At 52.3% G+C, this 18,757-nt stretch overlaps 9 protein-coding genes across 9 annotated transcripts; 4 read left to right on the plus strand and 5 right to left on the minus strand.

Annotated features, from left to right (window-relative positions):
• Positions 1-741: 741 nt before the first annotated feature.
• J4E79_001448 (uncharacterized protein) lies at positions 742-2,088 on the plus strand (the record flags this gene model as incomplete). Its single annotated transcript, XM_049350358.1, has 3 exons — positions 742-1,011; positions 1,113-1,443; positions 1,589-2,088. The coding sequence occupies 3 exons, from the start codon at positions 742-744 to the stop codon at positions 2,086-2,088; spliced, it is 1,101 nt and encodes a 366-aa protein (XP_049215517.1).
• Positions 2,089-2,533: 445 nt separating this feature from the next.
• On the plus strand, positions 2,534-3,797 carry J4E79_001449 (uncharacterized protein; the record flags this gene model as incomplete). Its single annotated transcript, XM_049350359.1, has 2 exons — positions 2,534-2,987; positions 3,058-3,797. 2 exons carry the CDS (start codon positions 2,534-2,536, stop codon positions 3,795-3,797), a joined length of 1,194 nt encoding a protein of 397 aa, XP_049215518.1.
• Positions 3,798-4,327: 530 nt separating this feature from the next.
• On the plus strand, positions 4,328-5,009 carry J4E79_001450 (uncharacterized protein; the record flags this gene model as incomplete). Its single annotated transcript, XM_049350360.1, has 2 exons — positions 4,328-4,457; positions 4,525-5,009. 2 exons carry the CDS (start codon positions 4,328-4,330, stop codon positions 5,007-5,009), a joined length of 615 nt encoding a protein of 204 aa, XP_049215519.1.
• A 117-nt stretch (positions 5,010-5,126) lies between these two features.
• J4E79_001451 (uncharacterized protein) lies at positions 5,127-5,984 on the minus strand (the record flags this gene model as incomplete). The annotated part of the gene is made up of 1 exon (XM_049350361.1): positions 5,127-5,984. The coding sequence occupies one exon, from the start codon at positions 5,982-5,984 to the stop codon at positions 5,127-5,129; it is 858 nt and encodes a 285-aa protein (XP_049215520.1).
• A 2,594-nt stretch (positions 5,985-8,578) lies between these two features.
• J4E79_001452 (uncharacterized protein) lies at positions 8,579-10,350 on the minus strand (the record flags this gene model as incomplete). Its single annotated transcript, XM_049350362.1, has 4 exons — positions 8,579-8,712; positions 8,768-8,903; positions 8,962-9,892; positions 9,944-10,350. 4 exons carry the CDS (start codon positions 10,348-10,350, stop codon positions 8,579-8,581), a joined length of 1,608 nt encoding a protein of 535 aa, XP_049215521.1.
• Positions 10,351-11,198: 848 nt separating this feature from the next.
• On the minus strand, positions 11,199-12,771 carry J4E79_001453 (uncharacterized protein; the record flags this gene model as incomplete). The annotated part of the gene is made up of 2 exons (XM_049350363.1): positions 11,199-12,463; positions 12,564-12,771. The coding sequence occupies 2 exons, from the start codon at positions 12,769-12,771 to the stop codon at positions 11,199-11,201; spliced, it is 1,473 nt and encodes a 490-aa protein (XP_049215522.1).
• A 700-nt stretch (positions 12,772-13,471) lies between these two features.
• On the plus strand, positions 13,472-15,206 carry J4E79_001454 (uncharacterized protein; the record flags this gene model as incomplete). The annotated part of the gene is made up of 4 exons (XM_049350364.1): positions 13,472-13,657; positions 13,706-14,291; positions 14,348-15,012; positions 15,177-15,206. The coding sequence occupies 4 exons, from the start codon at positions 13,472-13,474 to the stop codon at positions 15,204-15,206; spliced, it is 1,467 nt and encodes a 488-aa protein (XP_049215523.1).
• An 89-nt stretch (positions 15,207-15,295) lies between these two features.
• J4E79_001455 (uncharacterized protein) lies at positions 15,296-16,012 on the minus strand (the record flags this gene model as incomplete). The annotated part of the gene is made up of 1 exon (XM_049350365.1): positions 15,296-16,012. One exon carries the CDS (start codon positions 16,010-16,012, stop codon positions 15,296-15,298), a length of 717 nt encoding a protein of 238 aa, XP_049215524.1.
• A 1,036-nt stretch (positions 16,013-17,048) lies between these two features.
• Positions 17,049-18,603, minus strand: J4E79_001456 (uncharacterized protein; the record flags this gene model as incomplete). The annotated part of the gene is made up of 2 exons (XM_049350366.1): positions 17,049-18,012; positions 18,218-18,603. The coding sequence occupies 2 exons, from the start codon at positions 18,601-18,603 to the stop codon at positions 17,049-17,051; spliced, it is 1,350 nt and encodes a 449-aa protein (XP_049215525.1).
• Positions 18,604-18,757: the final 154 nt, after the last annotated feature.

Consider the following 18,757-nt stretch of genomic DNA (forward strand, 5'->3'; position numbering starts at 1 on the left):
CGCATTGCCCTTCTTCGGATCTTTCTTTTCGAGTTCTTAGAGAAACTGCAAATAACTGCGAACGGAGAGTTCCCGAAATGCCGTGCATCAAGTGCAGCTTCCGCACTATCGAAATGAGCCGATGTCGCGTCAAGAGACGCGCACCTGCTTTCTGTGTGCTGGCATTCGCTCAGAGGCATACCTACACATCGGACTGAAACAATAAATGCAGCATGATCTTGGATGTAAACGCAGGAATGTGCGGTTTACTGTACAATCACCAACCTCAGCAACAACGTGTTGCGTCAATTATCCTAATTAAACCCAGAGATCGCAGGCAGACACGTGATACCTCTGTGACTTTACTCACCTGTATTGGAAGATGGGAATACTGTTCCAAGTGATGTTCTCCACCTGTAGTGTGGTCAGCAACGACCCGACGAGAGATAAGGGTCAGGTCGAAGTGAGAGACTCTCTTACCCTGATTTAGTACTTGATTTGTTTCTGTAAGGTATATATACTCACATCCGTCTGTTCCTAGAAACTCTTGCTCCACATCTTGCCTTCTACAGCATTGATACCTACAGTCGAAGTGGAATCAACTGCAAGTAGCATCACACTCCAATCATCTACCACGGTCGCAAAATCCCAAAAAGAACTGAAGATCCTACCGAAACAGAGGTCTGTATGGGTATCCGATAAGTCATCAAGGTCTGAGACTCGTGAATCGGAATTCAAATGAATGCTTACACACCCGAACAGATGTCGAACTCGAACCCAATCACTCTGCAGAACATCCAGGACTACGCAAAGAAATATTTCCCCAAAGAATTCGCCAAGCTACCGTCAGTCGCAGGGCTTCCGTGGGAATCAGCCTCGCCATATCGAACAAAAGCGCAATTAGGCCTCAAGATGGCTCCGTTCAGGCTCCGTTCAGGCTACGTATCGGCACAAACAAATCGGGCGAAGCAGTATGGGCTTACCAGAGTCTTGACCGTTTTAACGACGTCTACCAACTATGCGGTCTGGAACGTACACTGAGGCTAACGTGCCCGTCGCCTTGCGTTAATCTTGGCCGTCTGTTCAAACCTGCATTCAGGACAAGCGGAATCTCATATCGTGAGAGAGGGCAGAAAAGTGGCTACGAGTTGCGTGCTCTGATTCAATACTATTTCATGTTGAAGGGTGCCATACCAGAATTCGAATATTTCTGGGCTCTGGGTAGTTTCGAATGGGCAGTCAAGTCTGTCGCAAATGGAGCGCCGCTCAACGACATTTCAGTCGACCAGTTTGGTCATGATGCAGCAGAACGACTGCTCTCTGTTCGATCCACGGTTCTCTATGGACAGCAGACACCAGCTACAACACCAAATAAGATCAATCAACGAGGCCAAGATACTGTGCCCAAAGAAGAGCAGAAGCGCGCTGCCGAGATTCACAGTATCAATAGGATTGAAGAAAAGAGTAAGTTATAACCACAATCATTGAATTGTGCCAGCGATGTCTCCTGGCTTACGCAGAATAGACAAAGAGAAACATGGAACGCATCATACAGACCAGGTAGGCGTATCAGCCCCAGATAAGTGACCTATATGGCACTGACTGTAAGATCAGATGAAGCAATTCTTCAAGGAGCAGAGCGCTGTCCAAAAGAACGTCGACGAGTTTCTGGCCCTCACATCAGTCGAGAAAAAGGCGCATGTAGCAAGAATTCGCCAACTCGAAGCTCAACTTTCTGAAGAACGAGTGGCGCGTATCGACGCTAATCGAACTAGAATAGCTCTTCATGATCGAAACAAGCTCCTGCAAGGACAACTCGACAAGACTTGTATTGAGATTGCAAAAGAGAGAGAAAAGCTGAAGAATGAGATCAGTGATACCCGCCTATCGAAACAGAGAATACGAGCAGAACTGAACAGACAGATAGAGTCGGAGAAAAAGCGAAAGGAAGATTGCGCTAGCACGGAAGCCAAGTTGCAGAAAGCACGAGCTTTTTACACGAACCAAAAAGAGCTGCTCGAGATACAGGTCGCAGACTGTACAGATGAAAAGAAAAAGGCGATTATGAAAGCATTCGAGCAAGATTATGGAGAGCTAGGCGTGGAATGAGCATCTGGGATTACCTTGAAGCGGGCGCAATGCTGAGATACAGTAGGATGGCTCGGATACACGTGGAACGTCTGATGACTAGCTGCACTGGAAGAGGGATTGCGGTCGTCTTTGGAGTATGTCCCGGTTTTTTTTCGGGCGAGTGAGCCTTGATGCGATCGGCATGAGTGTGATGCTAGGAAACCATGGAGGGGAGATGCTGTATCGGGGCAAAAGGACCGAGATGAATCACCGCCCGGTATCGAGAAGCAGATAGATAGTCGCAGCTCGGATTCTCTTAGTCGGCGAGCTGGAAATAGCAGAAACATCAATTTCGATTCCCGTTTTGTATTGATCGAGCAGTCGCGACTGCTGGGTTGATGACGTCTGACGCTAACACGCGCTTATCGATAGCCCCCTCTAACAATTTCGACAGGGCGCGACTCACAGCCAAAGACACTCGCAAATGGCATTTCGCAAGCGCAACATCGCGCTATCTCGCGCACCGGCAGGCGAAGACGCGTCAAATGCTCCATCTTCACCTTCGATAGCACAACCTGCACCAACACCCCCCGGAGTCCGCCCCTCACCCATCGATGGCCGCCCCACCACGTCGACCGGCACACCTTCGCTCGATGGCATCTTAGCAGGACATGCTGGCCTAGCGCTAGGAAACTCGATGATCATAGGCGAGAGCGGGACGACAGACTATGCCGGCGCATTACTGCGGTTCTATGCAGCTGAGGGAGTGGTGCAGGGCCATAAGGTGCATGTAGTAGGCATGGGCGAAGTGTGGGGCAGGGAATTGCCAGGCATATCAGAAGACAAGTCGGACAAGAGAAAGGAAGGGAAGGAGCGAGCGGAGAAGATGAAGATCGCCTGGAGGTATGAAGGTCTGGGGCAGTTTGAGAGTGCTAGAGGTGCGTTGTGTACATATACTCTGCGAATGCAAGACCATCTATCGAGCAGTTTTGACGAAGTTCTCAACAGGCTCTCCCAATGTGCAGAGGACAGCAGGTCAAGGCGATAGTGCGACAGAAGAACAGATGGTCTTCTGCCATACCTTCGATCTCGCCAAACGTCTCACGCTCCCTGTAGGGACAGCGATCAACTATGTGCCCATACCTCCACCGACATGCACTTCGTCACCCTTCCCTCCGATATTGCAAAACATACGGCAGCAGCTCGAGTCGACACCACCACACACGATCCATCGCATCGTGATACCGTCTCTCCTCTCGCCGGCATTATACTCTCCGTCGGCGGCCCACCCGACCTCCGTACTCCAATTCCTCCACGCTCTACGCGCGCTGCTCCGACAGTATCAAACGCGTCTGACCGCCATTATCACGATTCCCTTGACCCTATATCCAAGATCCTCGGGGCTTGTCCGCTGGATGGAGATCCTCTCTGACGGTGTCGTTGAGCTGTCTCCATTCCCATACTCGCGTGCGCAAGCGCTTGCCCAATCGGCAGGTACAACGAAGGAAGAAGAACGACCGCAGGGTATGTTCGCCGTTCATAAACTACCGGTGTTTCATGAAAAGGGTGGCGGTGGTGGAGCGGGAGACTTGGGTGAGGACATGGCGTTTACGCTGAGTAGGCGGAAATTTGTGATCGCGAAGTACAGCCTGCCGCCGATGGAAGGGGATACCGAGGCACAGGAGGAGGCTGTGCGAGAGGCGGCTGGTGGTAGCAAGATGCCGAAGAAGCAGGATCTGGAGTTCTAGAAGGCTCAGATCGGCGGTAGCGTGTAGATGAAGATACCCTGTACAGCACCGAGATGGGCAGTCAAGCCATACTTCTCGTCGCGCGTGCCAAGTTCCTCATTCCGAGTCGCTGTCTTCTCCCATCATGTCTTCCATCTCGATTTGTTCCCAACCGCCGCTTCCAGCTCCCAAGCCACGCGTGTAGTTGCGGCCGAACGATGCGTTTCGAGGATTGAATGTGACGCCTGCGAACCGTGCGCGAAAACCGTCGCCCATACACGAAGATGCGGCTAGAAATGCGAGGAAGAAGAGAAATGGGATGAAGAGCAACAGGCTCAGGAGGGCCAGGACGTTCATGGTGAGGTCGTCGTGTTGGTGGTGCGGTGAAAGAGAGCTGCACGTGGAAACCTTAAGTTCGAGACCCCTATGACATAGTGTCGGCGGTTGGCCACATGGGGACCGAGCCCCTGGCCGCCGTCAACATTTGGGCTACGACTCAACTCTGCCTTTGCATTCTCTCGAGTCTCACAATTTTACAAAATATGAATCGCATGTTCAAACTACCACTTGGCGCGCTTCTGCTGCTTTCATGTGCCCTCAATGCCTCTGCGCACGGCGGCGCCGAACATGCGCAAGTCGAAGTCCCAGCAGATGCCGACTGGGCGACGCGACACATGGCTGGTATGAACTTCCCCAGATCCTCACAACATGAAACAACAGGAAGGGCCGTTCACTGACACTGTTGCAGAGGAGCATCACATCGCGGGCTACGACGCAACCACCTTCTTCAACATGCACGACTACGACAGTACTGGTCTATGGACTACCGTCGACATCCGCAAAACCTACGGTCTCGAAGACCCCTCCAGCGCCTCCATCTCCGAGACCAAGAAGCAAATGGTCGTTCAGACTATCCTCGACATGTTCGATATCAACAAGGATGGCTCCATCACCTTGGCTGAATTTCTGCAAAAGGATTCGGAAAACGTCAAGCTGCCGGACTTTGGCATGGGCCCAGGCCACCACGGGGACGACGAGTACGAGTACGAGATCCATCATTGGGAGAAATACCACAGCGGTGACGATGTGAAGGAGGAAGACTTGAACCACCCAGAGGATATTGCGCATTTCAAGATGCACGAGGAGAAGGAGGCGGCACAAGAGGAGTGGGAGAGGCTCGAGCTCAGAGGCGTCGTGGAGAAGAACATTCCCCAGAAATACAGGCGGAATTGAGAGGCTCAGCAGAGGTCTGTTGGCTCGCGAACGGTGCAGGAGTGGATATAATGAGTTCTTGAATACGCGCAGATGATACCTATGCCAACATACGGCTACCGAATTACAGAATACCTTTCAAAGCCACTTCTCGAACCACGCAAGCACCTGCTTCTCCGAGTCCTCTAGAGCCTTCCTCTCCTGCGGATCGTCGGGGTTGCCTCTGACCGCGAACCCATGCCGACCAGGCGTATACGCCTTGTGTTCGATCTCAGGGAACCCCTTTCGCGCCTTCTGTGCCTTCGCATGACATTCTTCCACCTTGCTCTTCGTCTCAAAGCTCACAGCGATATCCTCCACACCCCACGCAAAGCTCGTAGGGACGACGAGACCTTCAACGTCCTCGGGAACGACCAGGTGGCTTGGGTGTAGCGCGACGATCGCGTCGACAAGCGGCTTCTTTACCCCGTGGATCTCAATCATGTTGTTCTGCAACCCCGTACGAGCAGCATACTTTCCGCCCCAGCAGAACCCAACCATACCGATCTTCCTCTCGCTCGGCGTCGCGCGCCTCAACTCCCGCATGAAATCGAGACAAATCTTATCCGACTCAGCTTTCCCATGCCTCCGCTGCCACATCAGGAACGTCGGCAAACTGGCCAAGATACCCGTATACTTCGCAAAGGTACTCTGCGCCGCCGCGTCTACCGGAAGCAGCGCATCAGCGACTTTGAGTCCGACAGGATCGCCCTTGAAGAAGTCTGGGAGTAGGACTAGATACTCTCCCGAGGCGGCGTAGGCATCGGCAATGATCTTGTTGTTGGGGAGTCCCAGGCCGAAGATGTCGGAGTAGATGCAGATTGTTGCGCGTGGTGTGGTTCGGTTTCCGACTGTGTAGACGGAGAGGCCATGGAGTGTTTCGATGGTGCCTTTGGGTGTTCCGGCATGGATTGAGCCCTTGATGCACTCTGTCGAGCAAGAAGTTCCTGTTGCCATGATGGATGTCTTGGTGTGCAGCCTTGTGTTCAATGGTGTCCGGTATGATATGCGACTTGGTTGAGAAGATGTAATCTGAAGACTAAGGCTACAAGTATGAGTTATTGTCGCTGATCACAGCGCTCCCTCCTACCTTTATATACCCTCTGTCCACGGTACACCTTCATCTAAACGGTCTCACCGTCAAAACAAGCATCTTACCAAGCGCTGATAGCGCGACTATTACCCTTTACGTCTGCATGACTCTGTAGCCACCAACTGAACCATATCCTATTCTCGCCAATCGTAGATCTCATAATGGTGGAAGAAGTGAGCAGGCTGTTACGCCCGGCCGATAAGGGTCCTCGCACGCTAAGCCTCTTGCGGCTTTTTGAGCGAGAGCGTCAGCATCGAGACCGCGCGCGGGGAGGTTGGTGCGTCCTACACACGGCGTGCGTTGGAAAGGACTTCGACACTTCCAGCTGTGTCTCTTGCGCGTTGTCCGTGGATCCAGTCTGCGGCCCCTTCTCACGCGCCTCTTCTCGTGCCTCCCGCTTCTAGCGCTCCCAAGGTACCTAGGTAATGTTGCATTGTCACCTACCTGCGATGTTCGATCTTGCATCAACGAAGACGCTTTTTGATCAAAGGATGTCTGCGATACAGGGAAGACATGATCGGGAGGAGTTCAGAATTCGTCGCGAAATCTAACGTCATGCCCCTCCCCCTCCCCCCCGACTCTCGCCCTCGATGCCTCCAGGGCTGGCGGTACCGGCACGCAACCACCCCATCGGCCTGTCGAGACACGGTTGCTACATTAAACGTGAGATGTATGAGAAGTGCGCTTTCGACCTATTGCATAAGCGTAAGACTGACTGGAGTCGGCATCCGCTGGAATGCTGGGTCGGTACGACAGAGCCTTGGAAACGTTCACGGGTCTGCAGGGTCCACATCACGTGCTTGCCGTCTGCCTAGGATCCGACATACACATAAAGACCAGATTTTCCCGCGGATAGTCTGCAAGCTCTTCCACCCTCTTATCTCTACAAAGTCTCAAATACACCTCGTCTCACAGTAGCCAGCATGGTCGACACTGAGAGACCTGCCTCCATGAAGGGACGCAAGCGTGCTGACCAGCTAGAGCAGACTGTCGGAGGATGGAGAGCCTCCGCTCTGCGCACAATCGACAAAAGAATTGCTTTCTACGACTCCAAGCCCACAGACCAGGACACGTCGCCCGTCCCGTCGTCGGTCTCTCGAAACGCAGGTCATGGCGGATCTCACCGCGCCCTAAACATCATCGAATTGCTCGAGCAAATCCTTTCCTACGCCTCCCCAAGGACTCATTACGCAGCATGGAATGTGTCAAGACGTTGGAGAGAGGTCGTTGTCCACATGTTAGATACACAGTACCATGCTCCGTACCCCTGCGCAGCTGTCGAACACGGTGACACAATCCCACCGAACATGAAGCGGCTTTCTCCATCTGAAGACGAAGTCGCAGAACTTCAGGAGCATTTTGTCACAAACTCTATACTCAATGGTAAACTTCGCTTCGGTTGGACTGAGCCTTTCGTCACGGCGCGATTCACGCAAGCGGATACACTCTCACATTCAATGCTCACTGCTCTTCATACCAGCATTCACCGAGACTTCAAATCGCACGAATTGAGAAGCTTTTATTATTTGTCAGATGGTCATCGATGGATGGATCTGTCCCAATTTGAAATGAATCCATACTTCGTCGATTTATTCGGGGATTGCTTCCAACCATTCCAGGGCAGTTACACCATTACGGTAAAGCCTCACATACAAGACTATCTCAGAAGCCTAGCATCAGGCAAAAGTCCATCCCGGGAGCAGCTTGTCCAAAGCATGTTTGTTACCCGACCACCTTGCAAGGTTTTGCGAATTTACGCGACAACGAAGTCTGGCGAAGGACTGCAAGTGGTGGGTAGCGTAAACCAGACGGATGGGGTTCGCATTGGAGACCTTCTGCCTCAACTACAACAGCACTTATCTACAGCAACTGAGCTGTGGCGCACCCGCTCTCTATCCCTGCGGAAAGAGATCGTGAGAAATGAATCTCGTTGGGATTCGCACCATGTTTGGACCTGTCCCGGCTTTCCGAAGCTCTTTATCTTCCTTGAGGCTGCGGAACAACCTCACCCGTCATTCGCACAACATCTCTGCACTTTCGATCAGCGAAACACAGAAATGCACACGAGGGAATGGCATGAGGAAGTTTCGACGCCGAAGAAATTGTGGCAGGACATATGGTCCTCAAAGACCCAAGCTGAGATCGACGCAGCAATGCCATTCTCGGCGAATGACTAAAAGGTTCACGCAATTCGTGAGACCATCCTTGCTGGGAATGGCATTGAGTCTTTTGGCAAAGCTGCGAGATGTTGGACGAGACCGAAGCTGGCCTACATACATCGATGAGGAAACATCTTAGACTCGTTCTCGTGTACCTATCCATCGGAAGTGGTCACATTTCCAGCTCTGGAAGCTAATCACGTGAGATATGTTCGTTCTCAGATAGTCATCTCGAGGGTCGTGCAGACCAAGACTCATTTGTATTACCCGGCCCTCTTGGCACTAGCTCACAGATAGCCTCATCGTACTAGGCTATTGATGTATGCAACTCCCTCAGCTCTATCAGCATCATCCTCGATATAGCTTTGGTCTTTTCGGAAGACAAAGTTGGTCGCATTGGTGGCATAGCTCGGCCATTCAGGAGCTTGGGATACTGCAACGCGGGTTAGTATACTCTCACCCAAATAATGAAAGACATTCAAACTTACTTCCATGACCATTAGGATCAAGATCGTATGCGAAGGAAGTCCACATGCGCATGACTAGTTTTGACAAGGCGGCGTTTTCCGTGCTATTTCCCAATGGAGTGAACTGCTGTTCTGGGTTTCCAAAGACGAAGGGTATCTGTTCTAAGGTTAATCCTATAATCCTTCTCACACCCCACTGATAGCATAGTACTGACCTCAGAGAAGTGATTGACGCCGATGGTTTCCGGTGTGTTGTTGAACTTGGGCGCATCCCATCGATACGAGTAGACGTGATCGACATGCTCACTCATGCTTTGCGCAAGCAATCTCCGAGGAGCATACATGGTCAGATCAGTTGCAATACTTTGGTAACGTTTGTATTGTAACCCAAACTGCGGCCATGTGCGATTCCCCCATCCGTATGGCTCGCCGAGTGTAGGGTCGTTCGGGTACAGCTTGAGAAGTTTCTCCGCGACAGTCTCGTTGACGTTCCAGCGTTTGGAGTGTACGAGTTGATTGATAGCGTCGGAGTCGCTGTTCACCCCGTTCACACCAAAGCCTTCGTCGGTGTTGGTGCCGAGAATAAGCGGAATTTTCGCAAACTTGCCTTCCCGCAACGATTGTCGGCCATACCGAGGTATCAGGCTGCCATCTATGACGTGAAACCATTCGAGACCTTGGTAGCCATATGGTGCGATGGTCTCGTAGGGTACGTCACGAAGACACTGGAGCGTATCTTCGGCACCTGCGCAGCCGACCGACTCGGTCAGATTGTCGTACATGTGTTGGTACCAGTCGGTACCGTTGAGTGGTGCGCCGACAGCATTGCCACTTTCCAGGATAGCCGCGCGAAAGAGGCCCTCGTTGTCACCGTTGTATGCAGCGATGTGGTCACCAACGGAGTATGCGCCTGCCGATTCTCCCCAGATTGTGACCTTCTCAGGATCACCACCGAAAGATGATATGTGCTTGTTGATCCACTGCATCGCGAGGCGTTGGTCGCGAAGTCCGAGATTCTGTGCGCCAGCGGCCTCAACTTCTTCACTGTATAAGAAGCCGAACGCTGCCATGCGGTAATTGATCGAGATGCCAATGACGGGCTTGTTGTTTAGTACTGATTGCTGAACAATGTAGCTCATGTTGTATCTGACGCTGATGAGTATTCCATCCCGAATGCAGTCACTTTAGACAGCTTACCTTGGATCACTAGTAGCACCCTGCTGCCATCCACCTCCGTAGATCCATAGCAATATCGGGAGGTTTGTCTCATTTGTCCTTGGCTTGACGATGTTCAGGTGTAGACAGTCCTCTCCTAGTTTTGTCCAATTTGCGGCAACCAGGGTGTTTGTGTCTCCACCATATCCTGTGCAGTCAACACCGTACTGCGTGGCATTGTGGTATGTTGTAGGCGCATCCGGTGCTAACTGAGCGGGAGCGAATCGCACTGGCTTTGGAGCATACTTGACCCCTAGGAATAAGTCTTGGTCAAATTCCTGCAGGAAACGTCCTTGGTATATACCAGCCTGCGAATGAACGATTGGTGATGATGCGAGAACGGGAGTGGCGAAGCACACAGCGGCCAACCAGGATTTTCGAAGCTTCATGGCGGGAGGATCTGGGGAATTGCGCCATGCTTGCAACGCATATGCATTCGCTCATATACAACAGCTGCCATCTGAAGCTTCTCCATGAGGCTGTACGGAAGCGTCGTTCCTGAAGATCCACCAATGAAAAATATGAGCACATCGCCGTCTACATAACCGGTAGTCATTTGCCGAGCTGAATCACTCTAGAATTGTTTGCGATCTTGGCATTGCAATTGCTGCTTGGTAGCCCGGGCAAAGCGCATCGGAGCAGCCGTGAAAGACGTGTCAGCTTTACGAACTGGATAAGTCACGTACGTGATGCCTGATGCGATTACATACAACTGCGAAGCCGGTCAGCAGAGCCAAGACGATGGTGATGTCACATTAGCCGGCGAATTGATGCAATTCAGTTGATGCAAATTAGTGGCTTGTCCGGGGTAGACATTCGCTCCACATTACCCCGCAAGCATCACGATATGCCGTGCATAAGGCACCGTGCGCAGGTCATTCAACCGGAAACTTGGTCGAAGTACGGACAGGTTGGACAAAACATCACAAACCCCAAGCAACCTGCCCGGAATAATTGGATTTCCGTCCTATCTGAAGAGACTGGTTGGACAGTAAAGTGGCCGTTAACGAATACAAGGAAAGAAACCTTGGGATCAATTTAAGCCGACGCCAAAGAAAGCCCCTGGGGCCTGCGACTCTTCACGTGACTCACATCCGTCACGTAGAGGCCCTCATAAGCCATGTTCTCTCTCAGTAATGTGGCACCACATTTGGTCTTGCAGGAAGACGCCAAAGTAATTCTTAGATCTCCACGGTTTCTCTGGGCTTGCAAGAGACCAATCAAAATGTCGTAGGAACTAGACGCAAGTCAGCATAAGGACTCGGCACGAAAGTCTGGAACCACGAACCTCGAAGATGACCTTCCTCATCTCCAACCATGCTATAGGCTTCCCGAGACACTGGTACTTGCCATACCCGAAGATCATGTCTGTAGTACGGCGCATAGCGTTCAAGCGCTCAAGCTGGATCTCGTTGTGCTCATCGAGTAGCCAACGTTCCGGTCTGAAGCAGTCGACATCTTCACCAAATATCTCCTTGTTCCGATTAAGACCCATTACGTTATACCCAATGTTGGTACCACCAGGAAGGAAATACGCTTTTCCGTTGACTGTGACAGTGTCGCCTTCGACGGGTACCTTCTTCGGAGCGATATCAGTGACAGGTGGATGAATTCGAAGCCCTTCACGCATTACGGCTTGTAGGTATGGCAGGCTCTTCATCGTCTCGTCAGACACGATACCGGTCGAGCTAGCAGCATGACCTGAAGTAACGGCAGTGTCAATCTCGGCCTGCAGCTTTTTGTACGCCCTATGGCTGGTCATCAGATAGAGCATCGTCCCACGTATAGCAGTCGCAGTCGTGTCAGACCCTGCTAGAATCGTGAGCATCGATTCAGTCACGATATCGTCGCGTGTCAATCCATGGCGTATGAACGACGAAAGCATGTCCGAGCGACTATTGGTGGGCTTCTCTAGACGCGAATCGATGAGTTCCCGAGCTACCGTTCTCATCTTTCCATAACCACTCTTGTCCTTGTCTGAGGGCCCGAGCATGCGCGCGATGGGTGGCCAATGGAGATAAGGTGTCAGTCCAAGGGCCCCGGTGAAGACCATAATTGCCAACCCGACTCGACCAGCGCTTATATAATCGTCGAGGTCAGCATCGGCTTTGATGTCCCCAAACGCTTTACCGAAGCCGATTTTGCTGATCACGTCGAGAGTAAGATACTGAATCTTACTGGCGAGGTCTACGGGCTCGTGCCGCGTGGCAGTCGAAAGATACTTCGATCTGATCAGGTCCAGAAGCTGGTGTATATGTTCGTCCATGTCAGATTCCAGGGACAGATTCTCTTTGCCTGAGTACCCAGACGCCATCTGTTGGCGCCGCTTCGTGTGCTGAGCCTCGTCGAGTTGGCTAAAAACATGGTCCTTGCCAACCTCCATCCGCACGGCTTTGTTGTACCATGCTGTGCGAGTGTACGGCGAGCGCACTGCGTTCATATGGGCCAGCAGATCTGGCGACGACGTAATAAGGTCGTTGGGGCCGATGCGCGCGAGGGGCCCTAAGGTTTGCCGCTGTCAGCAAGGGGCAAGCGGGCCGCACAGGGGCGAGACGGCGCCTCTCCCGCGTAGCGACCTTGGGACTTCCACCTATTTACTCACCATATTCATCTCCGACGGCTTTGTACCAGAGATGCGAATGTCGACTCAGTATCGCGCGCATATGCAGCAGTTCACACCATCCCGAGCTGATCGGACCAGGGAAGGCTCGAAGGCGCCGGTAGCGAACGAAGGTCGCTACAGCGTAGGCCACAAGAATGACCGCTACGAGCAGCCATTTCGCCGCGTAGAGCTGCGCAAACAAAGACATGATGAATGTGCGATATGCTCACTCAAGGAAACGGACACGAGTCAGTCTACTAATGGACCTTCCTGCTCGAGCGGGGTCGCTCGCTCCTGCACGCATGTCACCACAACCGCATGCTGCGATGCACAGCAACGCTTACGAAGTCTGACTTACGACGGAGATTAGGACCAATGAGCACTTCATACCGATCACGAGCGGTCCACACGACCGGCAGATGCCAACGCGCACTATCGAGTGCCAATGACACGAGCGTTCGGGTGGCACAGCAGCATAGCAACGCGATAGCAGCGACATAAGAGAAGACGCTCGCTAGACGATCGGAGTGATACCTTTCGAACGGACAGCCATGATTCCACGAATTCTATCAGTTGGATTAGCCGTCACTTGCGCTAATGCGCTCCCACGCGCTGCTTTCAAACGTCACATCTCAGAGCTTCGGCCTACCTATGATGTCGTAATTTGTGGTGGAGGAACTGCTGGTCTTACAGTAGCTGATCGACTTACTGAGGCCTTCCCAGAGAGCAAGTCCTCACAATAGTCTACAAAACACTTTTGGTTGACCTTCATCGCAGAAACAGTGCTGGTTGTTGAGTACGGCGAAGTCGCATATGCGCCAGGCGCATTTGATCCGCCAAGCCTCGTTTGGGGCGGGCCAACTGACAAGGCGGGATACTTCACGTTCAACTCAGTACCTAATCCGGAAATGAATGGCAAACAGGCTTTGCTGTTCGTTGGTCAGACTGTCGGTGGCAGTAGCGCCATCAACGGCCAGTACTTTGATCGCGGATCTAGACATGACTATGACGCTTGGACTCAGATTGGAGGTCCTGAGTTTGCAAACAGTACGGCCAAGTGGGACTGGGAGAGCCTGTTTCCCTACTTCAAGAAGGTGAGTACGGTTGCCGCTCTTGCCTGACGTTAAGCTGACTCGATATAGAGCGTGACCTTCACTCCACCAGAGCCAAGCGTGGTGGAACAGTATGGGTTCACTTGGGACATGTCCGCGTATGGCGGCACGACTCCCATCCATTCGAGTTTCCCACCTTTTCTATGGGGCGACATTCACCTCGCGAGGGATGCTTGGAGAGATATGGGTATCCGAGCCCTAGATGAGTGTGGAGGTGGTGACAAAGAAGGCATGTGTTGGGTACCCATATCTCAGCATCCAGTCACGGCCAGGCGCTCGCACGCTGGTTTAGGCCACTACTCCGACGTTTCGGGTAGACCAAATTACGACTTGCTGGTCAAGCATCAGGTCATCAGGGTTGTCTACACTGACGGCGTCTCACACGGGCCACCACGGGTAGAGATACGATCTCTTTCTAACGATGAAGTGTTCAATGTAACCGCCAAAGCCGAAGTTGTCATTTCTGCCGGCGCAATGCACACACCTACCATCCTACAAAGGAGCGGCATTGGCCCTGCAGCTCTCCTCAATGACTTGAACATCACCGCGGTACTGGATCTTCCTGGAGTAGGCTCAAACTTGCAAGATCACTCTTCTCCCGGCATATCGTGGAACTGTGAGTATCCAGGTTGCTCGTTAAGGGTGACGCTCTGATCACTGACTGTGTCACAGATACGAAGCCTGGCAACTTCTCCAATATGCCTTCAGACATGCTTGATCCTGCTTATGCCGCCAGAGCAGTAGCAGAATTCAATATGATGCCAGCACGAGGCCCTTACACGTTGGCCATGAGTAATACTGCCCTGTACATCTCACTCCCCAACGTGACCGAGGAGTACATGGAAATTATTGAGGAAATGCGCAAGACGGCTGATAGCGACTCAGCGGCTGCTCATTTGCCAGAGAACTCCGACCCAAGCCTCGTTGCTGGTTACAAACGTCAGCTTCACGTCCTTGCCGACCTTCTCGCAAACCCAGAAGCCCCCAGTGCAGAAGTACCCTTTGCGACTGGGACGACTATGCGCCCCATCATTCTCCATCCATTGAGTCGCGGTACTGTCCACCTCAATTCAACCGACCTGTTAGCTCAGCCTATACTTGATTACCGCGCTGGCTCCAGTCCCATCGATTTCTCTATCCACATTGCGCACATCAAATGGCTTCGTAAGGTACTGGATACTCCGACTATGCGCAGGTACGGTGCGGTTGAAGCCACTCCTGGTCCAGCTGTTCAGTCAGACGAAGACCTCAAATCTTACATCAAGGGTTCCATGGTACTCTCGCATCTGCACCCATGCTGCACAGCTGCGATGATACCGAGGAATCTGGGAGGCGTGGTAGGGCCAGATCTAAGGGTGCATGGTGCGGCCGGATTGCGCGTTGTTGATATCAGTATTCTGCCTTTCCTACCGAGTGCACATACTAGCTCAACAGCGTATGCGATTGCAGAGAAGGTCAGTGGGATTGTAAATGTTGCAAGATATACGCTAACGTTGGACAGGCTGCGGACATCATCATAAACAGTCTATAAACCATCATTGTCAATACCCAATAGAGACTACAACGTGTTATAGGTAGCAAATACATAGTACAATGCAACTGTTGCATGATGGAGAGTATTCACGATGTCAAGAGACGTCGTTCGACTGTTACATCTGCGGACAGCTTCTGCAGTTCTTGACTTAACTCGTCCGCCGCAGCATTCAGTTTCGCATCATCGATGGCTTTCAACGCATCCAGAATGAAGAGTACATTCGATGTGCCGTCGCTCAATGCAGTCCTCGAGCATTGCCTCCAATTCCAACGTCTGCACGTCACACCACCATCGTCGCACCAGACTGCCTCTCCGGGACTTGGGTGCTCAATGACGACTTCGCCGCCAGATTTTGTGTCAAACTTCTCATCGCCTTTTGCGCGTATCAGGAAAGGGCTTCCTTGGTATTTGTCAAGATCCTCGCCTCCAAGAGGGATCTGATGTTTGATGGAAATTCCATTGTAAATATCCGTCAAGCGATTCACACGCGGTAGGCCTGCATCAACACGACGTAACAGGGCTTCGAGACTGTTCATGGTCTTCTTGGGCTTTGCGCCGAAGGCTTTGTAGGCTTCCTTCCAGTGCGCGACATGCGGATTATCGTTCACCGGCGTTTTTGTGAGTGCTTCTTTGGCTGATGCTTCTGCCGAGGAGAGGAAAGCCTCGCTTGCTGAGTCGGAAGGGCCTGGTGGTATGTTGCTGACGACCATAAGTAGGGCGCGATAATCAGGCCGAAGTTGGAAGATTTCTGGGGCGATGCGCGCGTTGGCAAGATAACTTGAAGGGTCTTGGGTGTTCGTCATTTTGGATGTAGTTGTATATGAGCGACGAATATCAGCTAGTCGAGGTTTGAAGACAGGTGCGATGGTATGCAAGGAGCGTAGAATTGTACACATGCGGGCTCTTTGAAGCCATCTCGCTATTTAAATATTGTCTACGCTGTTTTGCTAAGCGCTCTAATTTTCCATGTTTGGAACCGGACTTCCATATTTGACCACAGGGCGTGGAAGTGGAAGTCTCTGTTGACAACTTGACATGGACCAGTCTAGCCGCTTTCCGTTGCGGCTAGCGTGGTGCTAGTGAAGACCTGGCACCCACCATCGTACATCGTCGCGTGCAATCAACGCGTCGCACACATCGGCGTCATCGCCACCCAGCATGTCGTTCCTGGTCAATCCGTTTTCTCGGTCATCTCAGGCTGGTAACGCGTGGTTTTGCGCTGGCGCAGTGACGTCGTACCCAAATCTTGACGACTCCGCGCGCGTCGGCGAACAGCGCCCATGCGGCGAAAAGTATGTGGCTGGATGCCGGGTATTCCACGTGCCTCGCGACGACAGCTCCAAAGCCACGGAGGTAGCAATTGATGACTGGAAGGACCCCGAAGTTGGTGGCGATGCGAAGGACCAAGTAATGGTATTCCAGTACAAAGGAAAATTTGTCGCGGTGAACCACGTACGTCACGACATTGGCACTATATGCACTGGGCCCATGTTGACCAAGACCCGCACAGGAATGCCCGCACTCTTCGTATCCACTCTCTAATGGTACACCCTTCGATATCGAAGACTTTGGCGTCGTGCTCAGTTCAGGCATTCAGTGTCCAAAGCACGACTGGTCGTTCGATCTTCATACCGGTCGATCGGACCGCGGTAGCTATAGGCTTCAAGTTTGGGAAATCCAGCAAAGGTCGGGAAATGAAGATCAAGAGGTATGGGTCAGAAGAAAGCAAAGAATCGGATAACATAACACGATGTGGACCTGCACCCAACGCCGCGAACGAACGCTTCACCTCATCAACGGAACAGTTATGTATTAGCACACTATCGTATGCGCTATGCTCTACAACTTGATCCCTGTTACTTCGAAAGTCTGCACCATGTTCTTCTCGAACTTCGACCAGAACTTTGTGCCACTGATCGTGGTATCGAGATGCTGCACGTAACGATCGCCGCTCCCGATCTGGGTGCTCCACCTCGAGACAGTTGCGCCCGACGAAGGACGTCCCGAGAACCCTGACAGCTCAAAGTTTATATACTGTGCCGCGTCCCAGTTCACGGCCACAATGACCAACAACGACTTACTAGCATCGTAGGCAGCGACGACGTTGTCTCGGCCACCATCGAGGATTCTCATACCCGGGCGCATGTGCCGGGCGAACTGCGCTAGCACGTAGTACTTTTGTGTCGATTTGCCCAGCGTTTTCGCATCATTGTCCGCGTCAATGAGGCCCCAGCCTCCCTGGTCGAGGACTTGCCAGTACTCCCACGCCGTAGGCTTCAGCTGGCGAAGATCCTGGAAGAGGTACTTGGCAAGGTTCTCGCCAGAAGCCACGCCATCACCGTATTCGCTGTTCCAGAGGGATTTCCCGGCTTGTGTAGCCAGTGTGTGAACACCGGCGCGGTCGCCGCTTCCGTACTGGTAGCCATGAACATTGATCCGGTCGATCTTGCTGAGTGCGCTACTGCCGATTGTCTTCAACGTGGTGGCAGCTTGATCGTAGTACGATTCATCTGAGGCGGCGATCTTTGTTGAGAGCCCACGATTCGAGAGCTGCGTGTCGAGATAACCGACGATCTTGGCTTGGGTGGACACATCAACGTGGCATCCTTCTTGGGTGCCGTCAGCCTTCCACCAGTTCGCACTCGGTTCGTTGAAAGGGTCCACAGTTTCGAACTCGACCCCCCAGTTGTCCTTGAAATGCTCTGCGACCGTTGCCATGTAGACTGCATGCTGCTCCAAGTTCCACGATTGGATGTTTTCGCTTCCGTCACTTGCGCCCGAAGGATTGTGGTTCTTGGTCATCCTGAACAAGTCAATACCGTCACACACATTTTGTCCATGAGTTGTACCTACCACCACATCGGTGCGTTTGAGAACAACTCTGTTCTGTCTGCTCCACGTGCGATCGCTTTCTGGAGTGCTGCTCGCTGGTTGACATCAACCGTCCTGGAGCACAGACGGTGGTTAGTAAACAGCCTCGTGTCACACCGGGGATTTAGGTATCATACCAATTCCAACTAGAAGAAGCAGGGTCGCTGCTCTTCCAGTCCAACCAGTAGCCTTCCATTTGCCTCGACCTTTTTACATTTGGAGACACAACCATCTTCTCCCCATCGATGGTGTTCCAACTACAGGCGCCGGCATTGTAGCGTACGATGTTGAAGCCAAGACCCGGAAGAGTCTCGCCGTTGAACTTGGTCTGCTTCAGCGTAAAGAAGATATCCGCAAGATCGTCTCTGGTGCCAAATTGCTGCGCCCACCATGCCAACGACGTTCCCCAGCCTTCCCAAGTACCCCAGTTCGATTTTGGGTCAATTGTGGTCGTTACATCGGCGTCAACTGAGTAACTGCTGGCCAGCACCACGGCCGCTCTGATGAAGGTCGATGTACGCATTGTAGTGTGGGATTAGACGGAGCGGATGATGTTCTCTACATACTCTCATCGTCGCTCTCTTATTAAATATAGCAATCGACTCAATCTCGGCGCCTCATTCAGGTAACGCGCCCGCACACACCATCTTCTCACTAACTTCCACTTGGCTCTTGGA

Source organism: Alternaria viburni (assembly GCF_023758015.1).
Source record: "Alternaria viburni strain BMP 2772 chromosome Unknown scaffold_2, whole genome shotgun sequence".
Taxonomy (NCBI): domain Eukaryota; kingdom Fungi; phylum Ascomycota; class Dothideomycetes; order Pleosporales; family Pleosporaceae; genus Alternaria; species Alternaria viburni.